The sequence below is a fragment of the Siniperca chuatsi genome, linkage group LG2, assembly GCF_020085105.1.
Source record: "Siniperca chuatsi isolate FFG_IHB_CAS linkage group LG2, ASM2008510v1, whole genome shotgun sequence".
Lineage (NCBI taxonomy): Eukaryota > Metazoa > Chordata > Actinopteri > Centrarchiformes > Sinipercidae > Siniperca > Siniperca chuatsi.
The window spans coordinates 22,562,604-22,585,019 of record NC_058043.1 but is presented as its reverse complement, the minus strand read 5'-3'; the positions used below and the strand labels follow the sequence as shown (position 1 = coordinate 22,585,019).

The following is a 22,416-nucleotide window of genomic DNA, read 5'->3' as shown; positions in this document are numbered from 1 at the left end:
AGTTCCATGAATTAGAGCTTAACAACTTCCATTATCTACATAATATTACCACAGTTACAACTATTTTTTAAACTTCAGTTCAAGCTCTAATAAGCCAACGATGATAAGCAAAATGCATAAAAAAAAACATTGGAAATGTCACATTCATTAAATTAGTGACCTTTGAATTTCACAGTGCTGCTTACAAATCTCAATGCTGATGGCCTGTTGGTAGTCCATGATGTTTTATTTCATGCGAAAAACAGTGGCATTTAAACAGCAATTACTACACAGATGGAGCCCATGCCTAGAGGGCAAGGTCATGTACAGCACACCTCTACTGGAGTAATCAGTGGTCACACTGTTAACTACTCTGCATCATGCTGCTGGTGATGCACTGACTAGGAAGAAGTCAAAAGTATATTAAGTTTTAGAAAATGTCTAAGGTGTGCAGTATTTCCAGCCACAGTACTGAGAAGATGTTTAAAATAATTAATTGAAATTGAAGATTTAATAGTCTTTCCACAGAATCCTTCTTTATCGGACCATTATTTAATAACTTTTGAACTGCTATTACTGGACTACACGCCATTAGGCAAAAACTCCTACTCTAGATGTCTATCTGATAGTGCTGTGGCTAGATTCAAGGAAGCGATCTCATCTGCATTTAATTCAACGTTATGTCTCAATATAACAGAGGACTCCTATGCAAATCGCAGCCCACTGCAAACGACACTCGATTCTATTGCTACTCTAAAAAAGAAGATAATAAAACAAAGAAAGTTAGCTCCATGGTATAACCCGCAAATTAAAGCAAACATCATGAAAACTTGAAAGGAAATGGCGCTCCAACAACCTGGACAAATTTTATTTAGTCTGGCAAGATAGTCTTAAAACATACAGGAAGGCCCTTACCATTATTAATTATCATTAACAGAGGAAAATAAAAACAACCCCAGGTTTCTTTTCAGCACTGTAGCCAGGCTGACAGAGAGTCATAGCTCTATTGAACCATGTATTTCTATAGCCCTCAGTAGTAACGACTTCATGAGTTTATTTAATAATACAATTTTAACTATTAGAGAAAAAAATCATCAAGCCCTGCCTTCAACCAGTACTGATTTATCTTCAAACAGAAGAACCTTAGAAACAACTGTAAAACCTGATATATATTTTGACTGCTTTGCTCCTATCGACCTTATTCAACTAACTTTGACGATTAATTCATCTAAGCCATCAACCTGTCTCTTAGACTCCATTCCAACAAGGCTGCTTAAAAACATTTTACCCTTAGTTAGCACTTCTTTACTGGATATGATCAATCTATCTTTATTAACAGGCTATCTAACACACTCCTTTAAAGTAGCTGTAATTAAATCGCTTCTTAAAAAGCCCACTCTTGATCCAGGGGTTTTAGCCAACAATAGAACTATATCTAACCTTCCCTTTCTCTCTAAGATCCTTGAGAAAGCATTCGCCAATCACTTGTGTGACTTTCTAAATAACAATAGTTTATTTGAGGATTTTCAGTCAGGATTTAGAGTGCATCATAGCACAGAGACAGCACTGGTGAAAATTACAAATTACCTTTTAATTGCATCAGACAATGGACTTGTCTCTGTACTTGTTTTGTTAGATCTTAGTGCTGCGTTCAACACCACTGACCATCACATTCTATTACAGAGACAGGAACATGTAATTGGCATTACAGGAACCACACTAAGCTGGTTTAAATCCTATCTATCAGATCAATCTCAGTTTGTACATGTTAACGGTGACTCCTCCGTGTAAGCCAAAGTTAGTCATGGAGTTCCACAAGGTTTTGTGCTTGGACCGATTCTATTCACCTTATATATGCTTCCTCTAGGTAGTATTATTAGGAAACACTCCATAAACTTTCATTGTTATGTGGATGATACCCAATTATATCTATCGATCAAGCCAGATGAAACAAACCAGTTAGCTAAACTTCAAGGATGCCTTGAGGACATAAATACCTGGATGACCTGCAATTTTCTGATGTTAAACTGAACTTATTGTACTTGGCCTCAAACACCTCCGAGACACATTATCTAAAGATGTAGTTACTCTAGATGGCATTGCCCTGGCCTCCAGCACCACCATAAGGAACTTCGGAGTTATCTTTGATCAGGATTTATCCTTTAACTCCCACATGAAACAAACTTCAAGGACTGCCTTCTTTCACCCACGCAATGTTGCAAAAATCAGGCACATCCTGTCTGAAAATGATGCCGAAAAACTAGTGCATGCATTTGTTACTTCAAGGTTGGACTATTGCAATTCCTTATTATCAGGCTGCCTGAATAAGTCCCTTCGACTCTCCAGTTGATCCAGAATGCTGTGGCATGTGTACTGACAAGAACTAGGAAAAGAGATCATATTTCTCCAATATTAGCTTCTCTGCACTGGCTCCCTGTAAAATCCAGAATAGAATTTAAAATCCTTCTCCTCACCTACAAAGCTCTTAATGGTCAGGCACCATCATATCTAAAAGATCTCATAATACCATATTACCCGTCTAGAACACTGCACCCCCAGGATGCAGGGTTACTTGTGGTTCCCAGAGTCTCCAAAACAACAATGGGAGCCAGAGCCATCAGTTGTCAAGCTCCTCTCCTGTGGAATCACATCCCAATTTGGGTTCGGGAGGCAGACACCATCTCCATATTTAAGAGTAGGCTTTAGACTTTCCTCTTTGATAAAGCTTATAATTAGGGCTGGCTTGGGTGAGCCCTGAACCATCCCTTAGTTAGGCTGCTCCTCTTTCCTCTCTCCCTCTCCATCTGTATGCATTTTTATCCTATTACTGCATGTTACTAACTCAACATCTTCTCTCTCCCGTAGTTCTGTGCTTTCTCGTTTCTCTCCTGTCTTCTTCTGTCACTTTCAGCAGGTATTTCTGCCTCCGGAGGTGCAGAGACTGGATCTGTGGTTGTGGGCCACCTGCTGCCTCCGTGTTCCTGTTCGACAACTGCTACTACAGTTGTTGTTATTGGCTCTGTTACTAATACTGTCATTATTATTCCTATAGCTGTCATTCCTATTATTATTAATTTATTAATATTAACACTACAATTACATTACTACTTTTAAATTTTTTTTTTTATTTAAAAAATTCTAGGTCGTATTGCTCATGGTGGGATTTGTTGGGTCTCTGTAAATAATATTATAAAGAGAAAGGTCTAGACCTGCTCTGTAGCAAAAGTGCAATGAGATAACTTCTGTTATGAATTCGCCCTATGTAAATAAAATTGAATAATGAACCAATAACCGCAGTGCTCGCGCTTTTACTTAATTATTCCCTATATTCCCAAAAAATGGGGTGATAGGAGAGGAAGATAATTGAAGTGACTGAGCAAGGAAAGAGATGGGATCTTACAAACCTCCTCCACAATCCCTAGCCCTCTACTCCTCCAGTGCCCCCTAGTCATTTTCATTTCTCATTATTTGACGTTGATCCGCAGACACGCTTCTCCTGATCTGAATGTCTGGTGTTGGAAAAGACTCAAGTAATGTCATAGGCATCTTTTTCCTTAATCCTATCTGCTAGTATTCACTACAGTGTAATAATCTGCCCCTCTATCCTTTTCTTTCCTGTTCTTTAAAGACAGTAAAATATAAGTCAGAAATCTTATGAAGGAGGAGAGGGTATTTTGCCCTAACCCAATTAGCAGTGTTGAGGTATCCGCCCAGTCAATTTCAATCATCATGGAATCTGTTGCAGTTGATTGAAGAAATATGTTATTTTAAGAGTTGTTATTTCTCTAAGTGGACTTACAACAATTTATATAACTTTGTTGATCTCCTCCATATTTTTGTGACAATTTTTGTGGCTTTGGCGCAGGAAGATGACATCCTCATTCTTAATTCTGCCTACAAAGCCTGCCTTCTGATTGTCTCGGTTGCTTTTCCAACTGGGGAAACAGACAATAAACACAACACCTATTTGAATTGCTGAAAGAAATCGACAATGTAAATTAAAACAGAAATTAATAAATGTGCCAAACTATAGTTTACCTTTCTTATCTCATCTGAGTTTGATTTGGCTGTAACATAATTCACAATGCGGAAATGCCAAACTTCCATAGGTGTAAGACTTTATCCCTCCCAGTTATGTTTCCTGGCTGTGCTATATTGGATTTACCAGGACCGGACTTAGAATTAGACTCCTGTTGCTGCTAAATCACCCCATTGCTAATGTGTGGACTAGGCTTAAATACAACACCTCGACAGGGGGGTAACGACTGCAGCTCTAAAGGAAGTCAAGCATACTTCATCTCAGCATTATGTACCTCTGGAATAGAAGATAGGTTCCAGAACCCTTTCTCAGATGGCTGATTAATCTACTAAACATTTAACATGATCAATAAATATCTTAATTTGAAAGTGGTGGAAACCAAGCCCTGGATTCATGGACATTAAACAGATAGTAAGTCTCACTTCTTGTTGGAGGAGAGTTAGCTAATACTTTGGCTGGCTCCCTGGGAATATGTGGTAAGAAGTTAGCCACATGTTAGTAACTTAGCCTTTAGCCTAAAGTCAAGGGCTCAGTGGGTACCCTCAACAGAGGAAAGCTGGGCTGAAACTTGAAAGTCTGTAGTTGCCTTGTGGGATATCCAGTGTTCGAGCCAAGATAAAAAAAGGCTCCACAGGGGCTTAGACCCATGGGTGCCTCAGATTATGCAGGACATAGAGAGTAGGGCACCAGCAAGGGAACCAGCAAGCAGATGGTTTAAAGGTAAAATTAACTTCTCACTGATGATTGGTGTATCCTACCAAGGCTCCATCTTGAGGGTGTGGAGGGGTCAGGCTGTGGTTGATACAGTGCATTGGAATTGGTTGATTAAAAATGTGAAAAAAACAAAACAAACACAAGTAACAACCTTAAAATAACATAATCTGATTTGGAACTACAAACTGCAGCTTCAGTATAAACATTGCCTAAAGTAGATGAAATTAGATAATGTAGATTTATATACATATTATACCTTAGGTAACGTATGCTCTACTCCGTACTGTAGGGCATGCAGCACTCATCCATAACAATAAAAACATAGAATTTCTGTAATTTAATGTCATGCAATGGTGACAAATGTTTAATTGGTGAAATAGCCACCATTGCTTGAAATCAGTGTTTTGTAAATATACAATTTCGCCCTTGTTTGGTAAAACATGGCCAAGCAAGTCCAACATTGAAAAACAAACTTGTAAATCATGTGTTCTGTGTTCCTGTGATTCTCAGGAATCTCACAATTTGGAGCCTCTAAATGGGAACCAATTCACATTTCCCGTTCTGCCCAAAGCATCTCGTCTTTCTCTATCACACAAAGTAACAGTCAAACAACTCTATGCTATTATCCATGGAGATTTACAAAATTGGTAGTTTGATGGTTATGGGAAAGATGTTGTACCAGAAGTTAGTGATACAACTATCATATCTCTGGTCTTGCTAATAGAACAAGGGAATATAGGGAAAATGACAAGAATGGAAGTGTGATGGTAATGTTTGGACTGGCAGGTACAGCTTATCCAGTCATAATGTTGGGAGACCGCAAGCCTGTGTGTTGTTTTTGTGTGCATCAACATGTTTTTTGGTGTCTGTTGACAGAACAGACCCAGAGCAACAGCCCCAGCTCAGCTCTCATGACACCAGAGAAGTGGCAGCACTATCACTGGCATACACACTCTGAGCTCTTCCCAGTCATTTGCACCCGTGGGGACAAAAGCCCAATGTGGAGAGACAGAAAGGGGGGATGATAACCCTCAATGGGGGAAAGCAAGGTTTTGGGGGAGTTGGAAAGACTGGTAAAGGGGATTAGTGTGGGTGCATGTGTGCTGCGTGTGTGTGTGTGTGTAAACTTGCATACATGCAGGTGTGTGACTAAATCTGTGTTTGTACGTGAATGCTTGTGTTCAGATGATCCTTGCATGCACACTCGTCTGAACATCCTCCAGCAGCTGTGGATTGAGATGGGCTGATGTCAGGATTTTGAGGGAGGGGTTGTTTCACGCTCTACGCTTGGACGAAGGCGGATTAATTTTGTCTTTTTTTTCCCTTCGGAGGCAGCAGTCGCCAAGTTGGGGGGGGGGATTAAAAGAGGTGAATTTTAAACTGAGACTTGTTTACAGAGTCACAGGGTATGTTGCCACAGGGAGACAGATATACTCCACCTGTACACTGGGAAGAGATTAGAGAGGCATCCACAAATAAACGAGAGAGAGTGAGACGAGAGGATTGGGAGAAAGGAGAAGGAGAGGATGTACTGGTATGTTTGGGGGATGTTTCACACTTGGGATGTCTTTTAGTGTGTGAACCTTTATATGTGTGTGGAAGAGGGAAAATGCAAAGTTGTGCAGGGGATTGGCCACTCTATCACAATTACTTCTGATGTGACAGCGGACACACAAACCTGTCACAATAAACACACACATACACACACAGGCTGTTTTCTCATTTGTGTCAGTAGTGGACTCAAAAAGCATCCACAGCCTTTAGACAAACACAATAGTCTGTTATCGTCATTCATCCCTTAGGCAAACTGGATACGAGAGTGTGTTTGTTTTCATACAGGTAATCAACCACACACACACACACACACACACACACACACAGTTATTAGCCTATCAGAAGGGGCTGCTGCTATACCAGAGTAAAATGTTGATTTAGGGGAAGATCATACACCAATTACAAGTGGATTCTCCTTCTAATCTGCCTGCTCTTAACCTTTGGCTTAAATCTCTGCCTCAGATCATCAACACATCCAAACAGTGCAATTGTATGAGCATGAATGTCTGCTTGTGCATGTGTTTTCTTTGTACAGAAAAAACAAAACAAAAAAACAATACAGTTGTATGGAAAAGCTCCAACCTCTGAGACTATAAAAGCACAAGCAGAAGAATAAAAGCACAGATTGATATTCACACAATGGTATTCATCCCCTTTAAATCTCTGCTTTGCATTAATAGGATCTAATACAATACTGATGAGGAGAGAGGCCCTGACAGAACAATGTAAAGCTGTCTTCACATGCCTGGATCATAATTTATGTGAAAAGTAAGACATATTACTGTTTCAAATTGTGTTTTGCATTTATGTATATGACCCGTGTCAGTCACAATTCAAATTTTAAGAGGCCATTTATTTCAGCCCAACTTGTATTTGCCACAGGTATGAGAGAGTGAAAGGAAGAAAAATAGGCAGGGCAAAGGAAAGGGGGCATGAAAGGAGGCCTGGATGAATGGAGTGCTAGATTGGAAAATGAAGGAAGAGTAGGAGGGAGATGGACGCCTGCTCAGGGCGCCAGCTCAAGATAGACTGTCTGTTTAATGCACAGTCCATATAGCCTCTTTATCTCTCGCTTTCAGTCCCCCTCTTTCTTACTCCCTCATCCGCATGCAGGTCAGCTGCGAGCAAGTGAGGGGTGGAAAAAAAGCGATAGAAAAAGCAACTGCTGCGGCGAGCAGAGAAAGATAGAGCATCGTCCACTCTTCTGCCAATCAGTCTCTTCCGTCAAGCATTGCAGCGTGTGCTGCTTGCCGCACGGTGTGCAGAGGCCCTTCCATTTAACTTGCTATGTAAAAGGTTTTCTCAGAGGCCTAAAGGAGGCGAGTGCCAGGGACTAGATAAGGTCCCCTGTCTGCCTGATGGGCCCTGCTGGATGGAGGGAGAGACGGGGAGAGGGGCAAAAGGGGAGTCAAGTCCCAAAGAGTGTCTGCTGAATACTGGAGGGAGAGTTGTGGGTGTGAGGGGAGAGACACAGGATGGGCCAGGGAAGGGGAAAGGGCATGAGTGTGCATGTGTGTCTACTTGTACCTTTTCACTTTACCAATACTTCACCTTTAATAAAAATCTAAATATTTGTGCCATCTTTCCTCTACATCTTACATTCTTTGTTCATAATTTTTCAGTGTGCTTGTCATCTGTGTTTTTCTGATAGTGTCCTTCCTTTCTTTACTTCACTTGCACGCTGTAATTTTACTCTCCTGTCTCCTTTCTTCTAGCCATTGTCCATCCCTAAGAGCATAAAGCAGTTTTTTCCTGCTCTAAAATCATACAATCATCAACCATGCTCCTCACAAAGTCTTTTAAAAAATCTGCCCAAGTTTACTCGGTAAGCAAGCAACATTTACCAAACCACTGTGTTTGTGGCTTTTACAGGGTGCAAAATATCAACGACGCATTAGTGCTCAGGTGCAGCGAATACAGGTCATAATTTCTTAAAAGCAGCCAACAAACCACTTTTATTTTTTGATAAGACCATGGGGTTGCTGGCAAAAGGACATAGTGATGAGAAAAGCACAGAACATTTGATTAGACAACTGAAGCTCTCTGAGAGAGACAGCGCTGTGAAACCTCTCTTGAGTGCTGGTCCATCAACAGCGAGTCGTGACTCTCATCTGCCAGCTGAAACTTTCAATTCATTTACATTTACATTTTGGCATTGGTATGTGGGCTTGACATTTCCAAGATAGGGAAGAGTGTCTTGTGTCTCAAAGAGATTTTACTCTCCAAGGAGAGTGAGTAATATGTCACTCTAAGTCTTGTTTTGATATTCCTGATGTGTAAAGACTTCTTTTCAGTGAAAGCCTACAGGATGCTTTTATCTCGTTAGTGAGGTCTCCTGTTATACATGTCAAAATTTTAAAGTGCTAGCATCTCGCTCTCTAAACCCCCACAGAAAACCTCCAAAGAAAAGAGATGCACAGTCTTATTGCTTTACATACGGTAATGTCAGCACTTCTAGCATTTCACACAGCACGGTCTCAAAGTTTGTGGACCATTAATATAACAAAAATGATTTTGATCAAACATCTTGGAATGCAATTAATGCAATGCAACTAATGGACACATTTGGGTAAACATGTATAGAAAAAGCCTTTCAGATGAGTTCTGGCTATTATCTTACATGCTTATAAGATGAAAAAATGGTCCTTACCTTTTTCTCCAGTACTCCTAATTGCTCTTTATAGAAGCTGGAGATGCTCGCCAGTTCCTTCTCCTTCCTCTCCAGTTGTTTGGCCTGAGAAAGAGGAAGAGAGAGTAGAAGAAGACAATAAAGAAGAAGGCAAGATATGAAAAAAAAACCCATTGTTTTTGTTGTAGAGTTTCTTTATATTGACACATAACAATTTACTACACTAATTTGACCTGAGTAGGCTTGCGTAAATATTAAATTCTTACTGCCCAGTAAATAAAGAGGAGAAGGAAATCAATCCAGGTACTAATAAAAATTTCCCATTTGACAATTGTTTAATTGACATAGTTACTAATGCTGCACACATGAGACAACAGCCAGATATGAATGCTGAGGGGAGGAGAAACAAGGCAACCTGTTGCTTTCACTGCCCAACAGACTCAGAAAACATGACTATAATAGTAGTTTCTCATAAATGGAAAAATATAGCCTAAACGACAAAACTCTGAATACACAGCTCACCTATGATATAAAATATAATTCAAAGTATCAATCAACTCTACTTCATATTGCAGTAAAAAGTAACCACCACTCACAACCAAAAAAGTAAATTAAAATAAAAACAATAATCACAAAAAAATCATATCAAATCACTATACTTGACTACATACATATGACTGCTTGACTACAAATCAGCACTTCAGTATTGTATTGGGAGGTGCTTGCTACATTTCAGATGACCCTTGTGTTTGCCATAGCAGTTACTGGAACTGTTTCCATTACTGTGTAATCATGATGTAAGCACGCAATTGAGCTACCGTATCAGCTGATGCACTACAACTTATGTAAATTACAGACACATACCAAATTTTTACCATATGCAAGCTAAATGCAAGCTAAGCTTCAGGGACATTAGATACATCTTTTCTGCCACAGTGAGCAAACAAAACATAAAATAGGTTCTACTAAAAACAGATTAACAGCACTAACATTTTAGGAGACCGTGGTAAAAATGATTATACTATCCCCAAGTGTGTGGCTTTGGTATCAAATTGCAGGTTCATGTTTTTCAAAGCGTTATTTTTCCATGTGTAACTTATCATGTGTAGCCTTCATACGTCCACTACTCTATGGATATATGACAAATCTATGATGCTTGATGGAAATCTATAATGATATGAAAAGTACATCACATCTACACCACAAAGTAAAACATAAAAGCGTGGCTATTTAACAGCAGGTCCATCTAATGTAACAGAACTTACAAAACTACTCAGGTGGCTTGGCATGTGACTGGCACAGCGGAAGCGGGGGCTGACATGGCGATGCTGGCCTTAGGATGAGGTGAAACGCTTTAATATGCCCGCTGAGCCAAGCTTTGACAGGCAGCAAGATGGCAGATTGGCTGTAGGAAGACCCATAGTTTGGGCCATGGCCATAGCAGCATGCAAGTAGAGGAAGACAGGAGGCAGACGTCAAAAAGATGTGAAACTGTGAAAACAAGTTGCCAGTTCAGCTTGAAGTCAGAAATGTACATGCACTAGAGGTTTTAAATTAAAGATTCACTTTTGAGGAAAGATTCACTAGAAGACGTTTCAAGATGAGTTTTGTGATGGAGCAAATAGTTTTAACAGCATGAGGCTTCACAGTGTGTAAGTATCATTATACAATTTCATAAAGTGAAATGAAAAGGGATTCCTTTATGATAAATATTAATTAAAATAACAGAAACAGAAAAAGAGTAATGAAGAGCTATTGCAGAGTTGCAAAAAGAACAGAGAGGGATAGTCAAAGGAGATGTGCATGACCCAAAATTTAAGACAATAGCAGACATTGTCGAGACATCTGTGTAGGTGACTGACAAGCAAGGTACTGTGCTGTGATCCTTTACCATGCCATCAGCTCAAAGTTTTCACTTACAGTGCATTACTAATCCATCTATAAATCTCTTTATAGACTTTTCACTTGTAATATTACAATGAAGATTTCCTCTTGGAACATAAAAGCAGCGATCATACATTTTACATGGACAGTCACAAAGTGATGTATTTTACAATAAGGTATGGTGCAGTGTCTTTATATGAAAACATAATATCAAATCTATTTTCAGAAAACATACCATATACTGTATTCAAATTGCCCAATTTGAACTAACTCAAATGAATTTAATGGCAATGAGCTGAATTAAAGGGATACACTGAAAACCTTGCGGCTTGGTTTAGGATCATAGTGTTTACATGCATCTGTCAGAAGTGTGGTCATGCTGGAGAGTATGCAGCGGATCAAAGACGGACCTCAACAGCTGTAAATCTGAATCACATATTATGTCTAAAATGCATAAAAGGATAGGCAACAGGCACATGGAGTGCACAAGATAGTTGAATTCTCTCCAGCATGCTCACATTTGATCTACAGAGGTTTACATACTGTATGTTTGCCTGCATATTAAAATGATTATTAATCAATGCTAGGGCACTCATAAACACATATTGTTTCTAACCAATAAGGATAATGATTGAAGCTGTGCTACAGCAGTATGGACATGATATGGTGCATGAAAACAATGAAGCTGGCAGGGAGTGAGGCAGCAAAAGGCAGCAATGGAGCATGGATTTATGTAGCATTGAAATAGAAAGTGTGTATTACAAACATACACCCAGGCGCGCACGAGCACGCATGCACACACACACATACAGTGTTACACCATAGTGTAATGGTGACTGATTGCTGTACCCGAATTGTGCATTAGTGAGACTGATATAGATCCGATGGAGCAACATCTTCTCTGGATGATCAACTGATCTTCTGTGCTCTTTGCTGATATGGTGAATATAGACGTGCAGACACACATACACCCTTATAAACAGATTGACATTACATTTATTGTAATCCAATCTAATCTTATCCTAACATAGCACTCACATGCATCCCCAAAGACCACATCTGCAAATCCCTATATTGTGCTCACTGCACTTTTCCTTTCTACAGCAGCTGTTTGAAGCTTAAGGGCTGTGTGTGTGTGTGTGTGTGTATATGTGTGTTTGTGTGTAAAATCACCTCTGCAAGCAGCACAGATGATGTGTAATTTTCTAGCTGAATACCTCCCAAAGTGTTGTTGTGTGGAATGGTGGCGGCAGCACACTCACAGCCTCGCTTTAATGCACAATGAAAACATGACATTTGAATAGAGAAGAGAGATAGAGAGTGAAAGAGAGAGATAAAGGATGTGGTAGAAAGAATGGGCAAGAAAAACTGAGTTTTAAAAAAAGGAGACGCCAGCAATAGTAGTGTTGCTTACCCAGGCATCGAAATCTGCTGGCTAGGAGAGAGACAACGAACAAGGGTTAGTGAGACGGTAGAGGGTATAAGGAAGCACAGGGTTGGAAGAGATGGCAATAGAGACAAAGAGGAGAAGGATAAAATACAGGTATAATAAGGAAAATAAAAAAGGAGGTGAAGTAAAGATGAATAAAGAAGGCTAGGAATGAGGCGGATAATGAGAGAACATGCAGCAGAGAGAAAGAGATAACAGTAGAAGAAATAAGTGATAAGGGGAAGGAACAAGAAGGGAACAACATTAGTACAGACAGTCAAAAGAGTAATCAACACCATTATGTACAAGTTGCACATGTTAGGCTGAGGACTACTTGTTAGTTATAAAACCTAATTTGCCAGATGTCTGATGTCGTGAGAGATGTAATTTTGGTCTCTAACAGTCTCATACAGTAATGCTTCCAACGTGTCCCAACATACATTCTGTGACCAAGTAACTTATTAGTTTGCAAGGGTAATGAAACAACATATGAAATTCTACTCTTTAATCTTTACATTGGTTATCTTGGTGGCACTGGCAGCTAAATCGTTTCCCATATTCAAGATGTTGTGGGTCTGAGTCTGGCACATGATCCTCACTGCATGTCAGCCTTCCATCCCCACCCCCTGCCCTGTCCACCCATCTGTCTTGTTTCTCTTCACTGCCTTGAACTGAAAGAAGCTGATTCTTGTTCAGAAAACAATATTTGTAAAACATATGGTGCTTGTATGCCTGACAAAAAAAATCATTTTGTTTTCAAATCACTGTTAAGTACATCTTCAAGTGAAAGTATTACTTTCATAAAAACACACCAACCACAACCAAAGTGTAGCTTTACTACAGGTACACGTGTTAATTTTCAGCTTGAAGGCAGGTAAGTTTATTGTCTATGTTACAACAGATCTTAGTAGGACTTCACCAGTCAGAAGTGAGAACTAGCAGTTTACTATCTGTTTTTTTATGATAATTCATAGACCTGTGTATGTATGAGTTTTGAATGCATAACATATTATACAGTATGACAGCATATGTTATACTATATGTTATAACACACTATATGTTATAATCAAATAACTTCAAGTATATAACACAGACACACAGGACACCATTTTTGGGTGTGTCTAGCCTTGCCCACTCAAACCAAGTGCTCCCAGTCCAGCATTAGACACAGAACAGAAAGGGATAGATTAGAGCAGTGGGTGGCTCTAATGTTGCCATGCCTCATAAAAACACCATTCGGTTAAATGAGGTGAACTCACAAAGCCAGTTGCTGCAGAATGTGTGTGTGTGTTGGGTAATCTGTGTAACGGATACAGCCGATGCCATCTGTTTAACCTCCCTGCTCTTTGGTGGCAGGCCCTAAACTGAATATGTGTCTGAGTGTGACTGTGTGTGTGTGTGCGTGTGTGTGTATGTGGATCCCCACAGAGTGCTCACGGGAGTGTGGAGGTCCCATTTCCATAGATGATAGACTTTAGAAGAGAGGTGAAGGGGCTTGTTGTTATACAGATACAGACAAACAGACACCCAAGCAGTTTGGTGCAATCCATGGGCCATAGCGGACAATGGCATTTCAGGTACATCCATTCATTGTTTTTGCGGCTCTGAGCTCCCTGGTGACCAGCAGTCAGCAGCCTCAGTCTGAACATTAAGAGTCTGGATTAACTGAGCTAGCAAAAACACAGCCAGGAAAGTAATCCAAATAGACTCATATATTCCCCAAGATTTTTACCAAGATAAAGCTCGTAAATATAGAATTAATGCATTATCAATCAAGTTAATTGTGATCCCTCAGTAAACATAAAGAAGACAACAGACTTGTAATTGGCTTGTAGGTGTCTATAAAAAGTTCAGGTCAACAGTTTAAGCATTTTTTTTGTGCGTGGATATATTAAACTGCAGGTAACCATAGCAACAAAACGTATCTCTCGTTCTACACTGACAGTAAAATTACTAGTAAAACTTAACTACTGTAACCATGGACAGTGTACCCAGCAGAGTACTGTCATCTAATTATGCTAATAAGAACAATTTTAACAACCGCCACTCAACCTTTATACTTCAAAGTCTAAGGGTACATCTCAAGTCTCTTATTTGTCATTTCCTTGTTCTTCGATTGAACCGGTAGTCGTTGTGGTCCGCTATCTTGCAGGCTGTCCCAAAGCTCTTGTTTCTGCTCCGAGGAGCGAGGAGGGATCTCTGAGGAGCCATGAGCAAGGATACACGAGGGCAGCCTCCACAGAAGTTTTTTACTGGCTAACACGCCCCCTTATCTGATATCAGTTATTGATTGGACACTGCAGCTGATCAAACTGATCTGATACATCACAACACTGGAGTTTCACTGGAGTTTCATGCCGGAGTGAAGACAGATAACGGATTAAACTCAAGTGTATCACTCCCAAGTTTTATATTTTATTTGTTTTCTGATTCACCATCTAGTTCAAAATCTGTTAATTGTAGGTCTGAACAATAAAAGGACCACAAACAACTTTCTTCATTTATTAGAAAGATTTTTCTTTCCCCCATTCACTTTTAATATGGATACAATTAAAGTCAGAGAGAGTAGGATAGTCTGTCTGTTAGAAAGAATCACTTTTGATCGTGTTACATTATTTCAGTTTTTCCTGAAACATTTAGCCCATAATCATATTCTGGGCTATAATAATGAATTCACAATCAGAATATCAATAAATGCAGATGCAAATAATGAATAAATAATATAAAGGCATTCAGCCAGTAGAAATGACTCCTGTGCCTCTGAGACGCAAAGTGAGGGAAACGTGGATGCAATTAAGAGATTGGGATGTAACCTAAGACATACAGTAAGGACCTGCTCTCCTCCCTGCTTCTAAAGCAGCCAGTATGCTTCTTCAGAAGTGCTTGTCAGATGGTCGAATAGCTCCGATCATTTCTGTAACTTTCCGAAACCAACAATCCAACATTCACACCCACTTTCTGCCATGATTGGTCAGCAGAGATGAGAAAGGAGCCAGGGTTTGAACCTCTCTCTAAAGCTCTCTTTTTTCATTCTTGATAAAGAATGAGACAATGAGACAGAGACTGTCTGAAAATGTTATCCTCATGTTTGAACAACTATAAACACCTTTGATTTCCAACGTGGTCAAACAAAGTAGTGCTGATCAAGCATCAAGCATATCAGGTTCATCCTAGTCTAAAATCTATGTAGGTGCATAATCATAGAGCGTGAATCATGCTCATCAGTAGAGATGGACCCAACTTCCCCTCTCCAAATCAGTCAAAAAATAACTTTTAGATAAACTGCAACATTTTATGGCAAATGGGAGCTAATGTCGAGCGCGTTCAATGCATGCCACCAAGACATCCCTGCATCTACAAAACTATTTTATAGGTGAAAAGGGGCAAATGATTTACCAGCATAGTGAAATTAATTATGCCCCATCTAGAAAAACACACCAATTTAATGGATCTCAATACATTTGATTATCTATGTTTGTGGTTGTACCATGAGGGTCACCAGATGCACCAGTTTGGCAACGCTTCATGCTTGATTTAGACTTGAAACCTCAATGGTCCAGCAACAGAGAGAGAGAGTGTGTGTTGTGTGCGTGTGTGTATGTAGAGGAAAAAAAGTGACAGAAATGTGACAGGATGAGACCTTTTTGTCTCAAACACCACCTCACATGGCGAAGAACGCTTCCTTGGAAATCAATTATGTAAATACTACATTATGCAAATGCTACATTTGAATAAATCTATGTGTTTGGGGAGAAACGATTTTGGTGTGGTTTTCTACTTGGACTCCGGAGAGGAGAAAGAGAGAAAAAGATGAGGAAAGAGGGCTAAAATGAGGATTAGGTTGGAGAATGTCACTGGCAGACACAGTTTGTGCGGTCAAACTCCTGATTTGGCTTTTTAATTGGAGAGAAAGAGAGAAAGACAGAAATATAGACAGAGAGGAGAAAATAAGAGCTAATTCACTGACAGTTTTCTTTCTGTCACATCTCTATGGTAGTAAGTACGGTACAGACATTCATCACATGTGCCAGTAATAAATGCCATTGGCACAGCTGAGTGCTTTCACCCCAGCTCTTTTGGTCGATGCTGATGCTTAGCTAAAACATGTGTGAATTTGCCCTCAAAGGCACATTGAAATATCTGCAGCGAAGCATGTGCATTCACACACACACACACACAAAAATGCATTCAATAATCACTAGTATGTCTCTGTATCACTTTAAAAGGCTGACATGCTTCAATAATGTATGGAATACATTTTTCACTTGTGACAAAAAAAGGACAGTGGGATACTTCAACAATTACACTGATGAGGTAAATACAGGGAAACATTGTAATCCCTTAACAACTTCCATAATGACTGAGCAACTCAAAATCATGAAGCTGTTCCTTATACCTTGTGCATTCATTTAATATCTTTAAATAGAACCAATAGATACCAAATTTGTATCCACCATATTTCATATCTACCATTCTTTGTTCATTGTTCCTCATCTTTCATTAACATAAACAACTGCTAAACCAAAGTGTGAATAGAAAGTGAGAAATTGATTTTCTTTGGTTTGACTTTCACTTCTGTGTTTCAAAGTCAAGAAGTAGAATTCAAATTGGGAGGAAAAAATTTAATATTTGATCTGTAACAATCTGTTCAAAAATTCACGGTCTATAAAACAAAAAAAAGCTGTTACTCTAGCGAGGGGCATTTATAAAATATGTCCTAAGGCACCTCAAGTGGTATTGTCAGTATTTTTGGTGTATGGGTAGCAATTCAGTATGTACAGGAAGTGTTGAAGGCAGAAAGTATATGTACAGGAACTAAACTGTTATCACCAGCATGTGAATACTCGTTTGCAGATGTACTGTACAATCTCAGCAGCAAATGAATCAGGGCTTGTGCAGCTATGGCAAGCCCCAAGGATAAAACATGGCAGTCACTTCCTGCACTGCTTAAAGTAAGCTACACTATGTTACAGTTCCTCTGTTTAAGGTTGTAAGGCTTCCATCTCGATCGCTGGCAATTGGTTGTTAGTTGTTAGTTTTTGTCAGCACTACAGCAACAGGCAAACAGGCTTTTCCAGGTCTCTGCATCAGTGTTAGCGGGTTATTAACACATAAACTCCAAATGCACAGCCTCTATCAGGAGAACAGGATAGCAATTCATCAATCATACTAACACCTGTGGGTGCTGTACACACCTGCATGCACCCACAAAAAACGCACATAAACTGACACATAAGTATGCACACAGTATAGTAGAAATACCAGAGGCATGAATTGGTCTAGCTGTTTGCTCATTAAATGTGTGTTCTCATCACATATCCAGGGGCGGTTAAATGAATTAACACTTAATCAGCCTGCGTTCCCACCACAGACTGTCACAAAGACAGATAAAGAAAAAGAGAGACACTGAAAAAAGGACAGAGATATAAAGTGGATGGAGAAAGAGAGATGTCAGGTTAATAAGAGGAATAGGTTTTGTTGGGAAAAGAATGAAGGATGGAGGAAATGAGACAATAAGAAAAAACATGTGTAGTAGTGCGAGAGACAATAACTACAGGCATTTTCTATATTCTCAATTGCTCACTCTCTCTCACTCACTTGCTTCAATTTCTTCACATTTAGCCTTAAATTTTGACGTTCCGCAGAGTTAAACTTTTTAAGTCCGGAGATCCAACTTCTCCACTAATGAATTTCAAAACTCTTTCTCTGCCCTGGAAAAATCTTAACTATAGGCAAGAACAGTTTGGCCAGACTGTGCTCTGATTAGGTCTAGCTATTTTAACTCACCAACAGGAGCATGTCAAGAAAGTTTTCTCATCTTGACCACCTGTGCAGTTTCGCTTGACTGCACTTGGCATTGGACTTTTTCTGATTGACTGGATTTTGCTTGAAATCTTTTAATCTTCAAATTGAAAGAAAAATTTCACAATTTTCCAACAAAACAATATCCAGAAAGAATCCAGGACTCATTTGTGAACACACTGCTTCAGTAAATTATTACTAGATTTACTGTGTCCATCAGCACATTATGTAAGATGAAGCAATACAATATTACATAGAACAAGCAGAAACACAAAGCCTCATTAATACCAATTTTTGAGTCTTCCAACATGCACTAATGCTGGGCAACAGTAAAAGGTGTTAAAAACTACTGTTTGTTATATATTTCACATATTTAGTTTGAAAACATGCTTTTCTTACAAACATGTATGTCACTTGTTAACACGAGATATGATTTCACATGTGAAAAACAGATCTAATTTTCGAAACCTATAATCCTAAAATAAACTAATCAAATTCAGTGTCATAAGATCAGAGACATAAGAGTGTCCTCTGCCTTTATTTTTGACAGCGATAAATGTAACTTATTAGCAAATTGCTTAGAGGATGAGAAATCTTAAATCTTAATTAAAATCAATCTTAATCTTAAATTCAAAAACATTTGACTCATACTTTGATTGTTCCAACATAAATTATTATTTCCCTATAGAAGAACAAGCATCATTACGTTTCCTCTGGATAATAAGTCTTGTCCAGCTGTCTCATTACATCACAACTGCACTCTGATGGGAGAGGTACTCCACTCCTACACATTTGTCCTTTGAACCAACAGGATTTGTGCCCCCCCCACCACTTACTGCTCTGCACCGATCAGAATCTCCCCAGCCGGTGAACACTCTGCTCGTCAGCAATTACAGTCGCTGGAGACGATGGGGGAGTGCTGTACATGTGTGCGTATGTGTGTGAGTGAGTGTGAGCGTGCACAAAGCGCTTAGCTGCTTTAACATGCAGAAAAGATGTCAAGTCTGTGATTAGACTAGCTGATAACAAGTAGTTTAGCCGTGCATGAATGTGTGTGTCTGAACTGCTGTTGTATTGTATGTAGTCAGTTTCTATGAGAAAGAAATTCAGGGTTCATATCTGTGTGTGTGTGTGTGTGTGTGTGTGCGCGTGCATATGTGCGCCTTCACAGTATGTCACACTTGCAGACTCAAAGGCCTTCACTATGGTGAAGGCTAATGTTCACCCACTCAGTCTCAACATAAACCTCTCTCCCTCCACTGCCATATCTCAACTTGTTTTTCAATTCATTCTCTTTCTTTTTCATTGATTCATCTTTCTCTCCTCTCCCTCTCCTCTGGATTCCTACACCCTTTCTCTTCTCCCTCTACTTACCTCTCCCACCCTCTGTCTTTGGCTAACAAGCAATGTTGGCTATCTAGCTGGCTGGCTGTTGGACTCAGACATCTGAATCCATTATACCACGCTCAAAGTCCCTTCTCTCCGCCTTTCAGCTCCTATAGCCCATCCCTGTTCACGTTTCTCTTTCTCTGAGCTCTCTGACATAATGTTGCCATGTACTTGCTGTCCTAGTCGCTGACTGCTACTGTATATTGGTAAAAATGATGCTTCAGTCCTGTCTCATAGGTGGGTCATGGGAAAAAGAGGATGCTGCTGGACAAAGCAAAAATAAACATATTCAATGTGTGTACACGTGTGTGCATATGCAAAATGCCAGGCTGACTTAAATGCAGGGGCTTCCATGGAAATGCAGATTTTTATCACTGGGGAGTTTTTTTAACAGATATCTTGAGTGTGTGCATGCATCTGTACACTGTGTTTATTCTTGCAACCAATAACTATTGGATGATGAAAAGACATTGAATTGATGCACAATGTTAAAGGGTGACCATCTAACTTTATTGTTACTGTTGCTACTGTGGGATTTGTATTGTTTCATAACCTGCCCAACAATGATGTGCTATCATCTGCTGAGAAACAACAGTTTCATGGTTCTTATTTTAGATATATGTTGTCATCTTGGGTCAATGGGGACAAAATCCATCCAGAGATTATTTTGGGATGGGCTGAATACAGCTGAACCAACATGTCCATCTGGTGCTAGAAAGCAAATACTCAAAGCAGCTGAAGTGATATGAATTGACAGATTGATGTAACCACAGGCTAGTTCAGCGAGGAGGGATGTGATGGTGGGTAGTAACGTTGCATTTGCCTTCAAATCATAGATTTTATGTGTGATGAAGTCTTTAAACATGCCACAGATTAAATAATATCGAGGAATACCAACACTATATATAATAATAGAGATAAAAGAAACAATTAAAAAACATATGTTTAAAGACATCAACAAAAGTAAGGGAATTAGCTGAAACAACAGTATACAGATCTATTGCAGAGAATTATATTCTGTGATCATAGACAAATGTCTTTATGACTTAGACAGCAGGGTAGCCTGGTGGTTAGCGAGAACATCTTGTAACTGAAAGGCTGCATATTCAGTGCAAAACACATTTCCACCCTTGTCAAGTGTCATTTCCTAGTACTTCTACACAGCAGCTGGGCAATACTGTTAACATGTGTGGCATCATCCGCTGTGGTCTGAGTGTTTGTCATCTCAGGTCTGACTTTAATGAATGTTGGTCTTTTCACCCTGGTTTTCATCATATTTCTTCTGACCAGTGTCAAATGCTTCACTCTGTGTCATCATTCACACATGCGCGTGCGCGCACACACACACACACACACACACACACACAAGGACAGGGACTGAGGGGTTGAAAACAGAAAGATAAAAAGATGAGAGACAGAGGAGGAGGAATAAAGGCTGGGAGAACATGTTGCCCAGAAGCACATGTTGCTGTGCAGAGCATGCATCTATCCTGCTAAATAACCCCTGGCAAACCAAACATGCTTCAACAATGCCATCTAGTAACTATTTTTGGGATTACATCCTGTTTCTTCATCACACGGTCACAAACCGACCTCATCCAAGTACTAGACATACCAACCAATAACTCAAAATATGCAACCAGAGGTATATGTGGTAAAAGATGACGGGGTGGGTCTGACTACACAGCAAGGGAATTAAAACACCTCAACAAATGAAATAATATCACACTACTTCAAATTCCTACTAAATAAGCACAGCCTGACAGTGACATTTACCAATATACCATACCATGACCATATACAAAACTACCTCTACACAACAATCTGGCTAGGTTGTTAAAGGAAAGAGGAGGTGTGAGAAAACAGGGACATCGTTAGTGACCAAATGGGTGCAGCACCTCTTATCACACATTTCAGCTCAAACTGCAGAATCAAACTATACAATCAAGATTATCATTATTTGCAATTAAATAAAGGATCCCAATTGTTTTTACAAAAATCTGTCACAGCCTGAGGTTGCATGGCTTCATCACAATAAAATCTACGAAAACTGATTAGGCTTTCTGCCTCATTTGCATTGTGTGAAATGTTGATCATGGGGGAAAATATGGCAGACTGAAAGGCAGTGTCGACTTGATCCCATTCTTTAAAAATGTGTAACTTTAATGATAAGTTCGTGGCAGTCAAGGGAGCAAGGCAGTATGACACATGAAGAGTAACCTATTTTCCACACTGAAATTGATATGAGAATTGCCTCCAGGGTTAATAAACGTCTGGATGGAGTAGAATAGAATAGATGTGAGGGGAATTAAGGTGACTTGAACCAATTCAGAGATATTCAAAATCCAAATATGAATGTAACATTAAAACATGCATATCTGATCTTAATAATTAGGCTTTTAACACTGGACAACTGTAAACCCTCACAATGCCAGCTGTGTGAATGACTGCTTGCCTCTAATATCTGATATGTTTTTATGTATCTGTGTCTTTTTAATGTTTACTTGTTCTTTCTAATTCATTTCATCAGTCATTTAAATTTCCCCACATGGGACTTTCTACTAAACTGGTCTTAATTAAAACTGTACCCTCTAATTTTTGTTGTCCATCACTGGTTTTGCATTGGAGTCAGCAGATAAAAGCTAGCTTTTAATACCCAGACTAAAAACAAATCAACTGACAGGTTCCAAACATTCACCCGTGACCCCCAAACAGGTAGTAAAGTCTATTCTTCTCACCCACCTAGGAAGCTTCTGAAATTCAATAGCTTAAAGCAGATGCTTGTTATTATCTCTCTGTGTGTGTGTGTGTGTGTGTGTGTGTGTGTGTGTGTGTGTGTGTGTGTGTGTGAGTTGCTCAGCATTGAATGCCTGTGCATACTAATAGTATTTATTTGCAGCACGAATGACACCTTTGAGGCTGAGAGAATAGTCGGGGGAAGAAAACAAACACAGGAGGTGCTAATGAAAGAAAGGAGAGAAGAGACTAGGTGTTAAT

General features: G+C 39.5%; 1 protein-coding gene across 5 annotated transcripts in view; it reads right to left on the bottom strand.

Moving 5' to 3' along the window:
• LOC122868685 (MICOS complex subunit mic25a-like) overlaps positions 1–22,416 on the bottom strand; it is a 61,644-nt gene that overhangs the window by 31,986 nt on the left and 7,242 nt on the right. For 3 of the 5 annotated variants that reach the window (XM_044180925.1, XM_044180892.1, XM_044180899.1), the window contains 2 exons: positions 12,214–12,234; positions 8,937–9,020 (listed from right to left, as the gene is read on the bottom strand). In XM_044180925.1, the coding sequence (XP_044036860.1) occupies positions 8,937–9,020; positions 12,214–12,234 (105 nt within the window). The remainder of the gene's footprint in view (positions 1–8,936; positions 9,021–12,213; positions 12,235–22,416) is intronic. The other 2 variants (XM_044180907.1, XM_044180916.1) reach the window with 1 other exon arrangement.